We start from the raw sequence: 1,337 nt of genomic DNA, 5'->3' as shown, positions 1-1,337 counted from the left end.
AGAAGAATCTCTTAGCCTTTGAGACAGCATGGAGGGACCTGGAGAGTATCATGCTAAGTGAAATAAGTCAGAAAAAGATTAAGTATCACATGATCGCACACATATGTGGAATCTAAGTAACAAAATAAATTGATGAACAGAGTGGATCCAGAGACTCAAAGCATGGAACAGAGTGTGGAATCTTAAAGGGAATTCGGGGGAGGGTGGGAGGTAATCAACCAAAAACCTTGTATGCATATATGCATAACCCATGGACACAGATAATAGGGTGCTGAAGGCCAGGGTAGAGGGGAGGGGGCAGGGGCAGGCTGAAGGAGGTTAGTGGGGGGAAAGGGGGGACATAGGAGAGTATCATGCTAAGTGAAATAAGTCAGAAAAAGATTAAGTATCACATGATCGCACACATATGTGGAATCTAAGTAACAAAATAAATTGATGAACAGAGTGGATCCAGAGACTCAAAGCATGGAACAGAGTGTGGAATCTTAAAGGGAATTCGGGGGAGGGTGGGAGGTAATCAACCAAAAACCTTGTATGCATATATGCATAACCCATGGACACAGATAATAGGGTGCTGAAGGCCAGGGTAGAGGGGAGGGGGCAGGGGTAGGCTGAAGGAGGTTAGTGGGGGGAAAGGGGGGACATATGTAATATTTTTAACAATAAAGAATTATTTAAAAAAAATAAAAAATAAAAGTTGAGCCGAAACCGGTTTGGCTCAGTGGATAGAGCGTCGGCCTGCAGACTGAAAGGTCCCAGGTTCGATTCCGGTCAAGGGCATGTACCTTGGTTGCGGGCATATCCCCAGTAGGAGATGTGCAGGAGGCGGCTGATCGATGTTTCTCTCTCATCGATGTTTCTAGCTCTCTATCTCTCTCCCTTCCTCTCTGTAAAAAATCAATAAAATATATTAAAAAAAAAAGTTGAGATACGCAAAAGATAAGAAAGAAAGAAAGAAAAAGAAAGAGAAAGATGTGCCTTTTAGTAAATATAAAGCCACTGGAATTGTAGATGCATAAGAACTTGAATAAGATTATTTCATAAAGTATGAACATGGAAAGAAGGCAGAATATTCTTTAGAAACATTAGTTAACTGGTGTGTAAGTATGTGATTAAGTGGAATAAATATGAGTAGATGTGCCTTTCACCTATATACGGAAATTTGGATATTCACCTTGGCCAGAAGACTCTTGAGACCTTTTCGTTGGGAAACCTTGCATTCAGGTACTTAGCATGTTGTGTTGCCTCATCCTGGGGCCTATCCAGTCATTCAGCCTGTCGGTCAGTCAGTCCTTCCCAAGTATCCTGGGTCAAACCTAGCACCAGGCTTCAGACTG

At 42.3% G+C, this 1,337-nt stretch overlaps 1 protein-coding gene across 1 annotated transcript in view; it reads left to right on the top strand.

Annotated features, from left to right (window-relative positions):
• The first annotated feature begins 1,233 nt into the window (after positions 1-1,233).
• The window catches only part of CATSPER3 (cation channel sperm associated 3), a 7,903-nt gene continuing 7,799 nt past the window's right edge, over positions 1,234-1,337 (top strand). Inside the window, exon 1 of the mRNA XM_015563394.1 lies at positions 1,234-1,300. Coding sequence (XP_015418880.1) covers positions 1,234-1,300 — 67 coding nt within the window. The remainder of the gene's footprint in view (positions 1,301-1,337) is intronic.

Source organism: Myotis davidii, unplaced genomic scaffold (genome assembly GCF_000327345.1).
Source record: "Myotis davidii unplaced genomic scaffold, ASM32734v1 scaffold471, whole genome shotgun sequence".
Classification (NCBI taxonomy): Eukaryota; Metazoa; Chordata; class Mammalia; order Chiroptera; family Vespertilionidae; genus Myotis; species Myotis davidii.
Note: the sequence above shows the minus strand (reverse complement) of the source record. Positions and strands in the feature narration are given on the sequence as shown.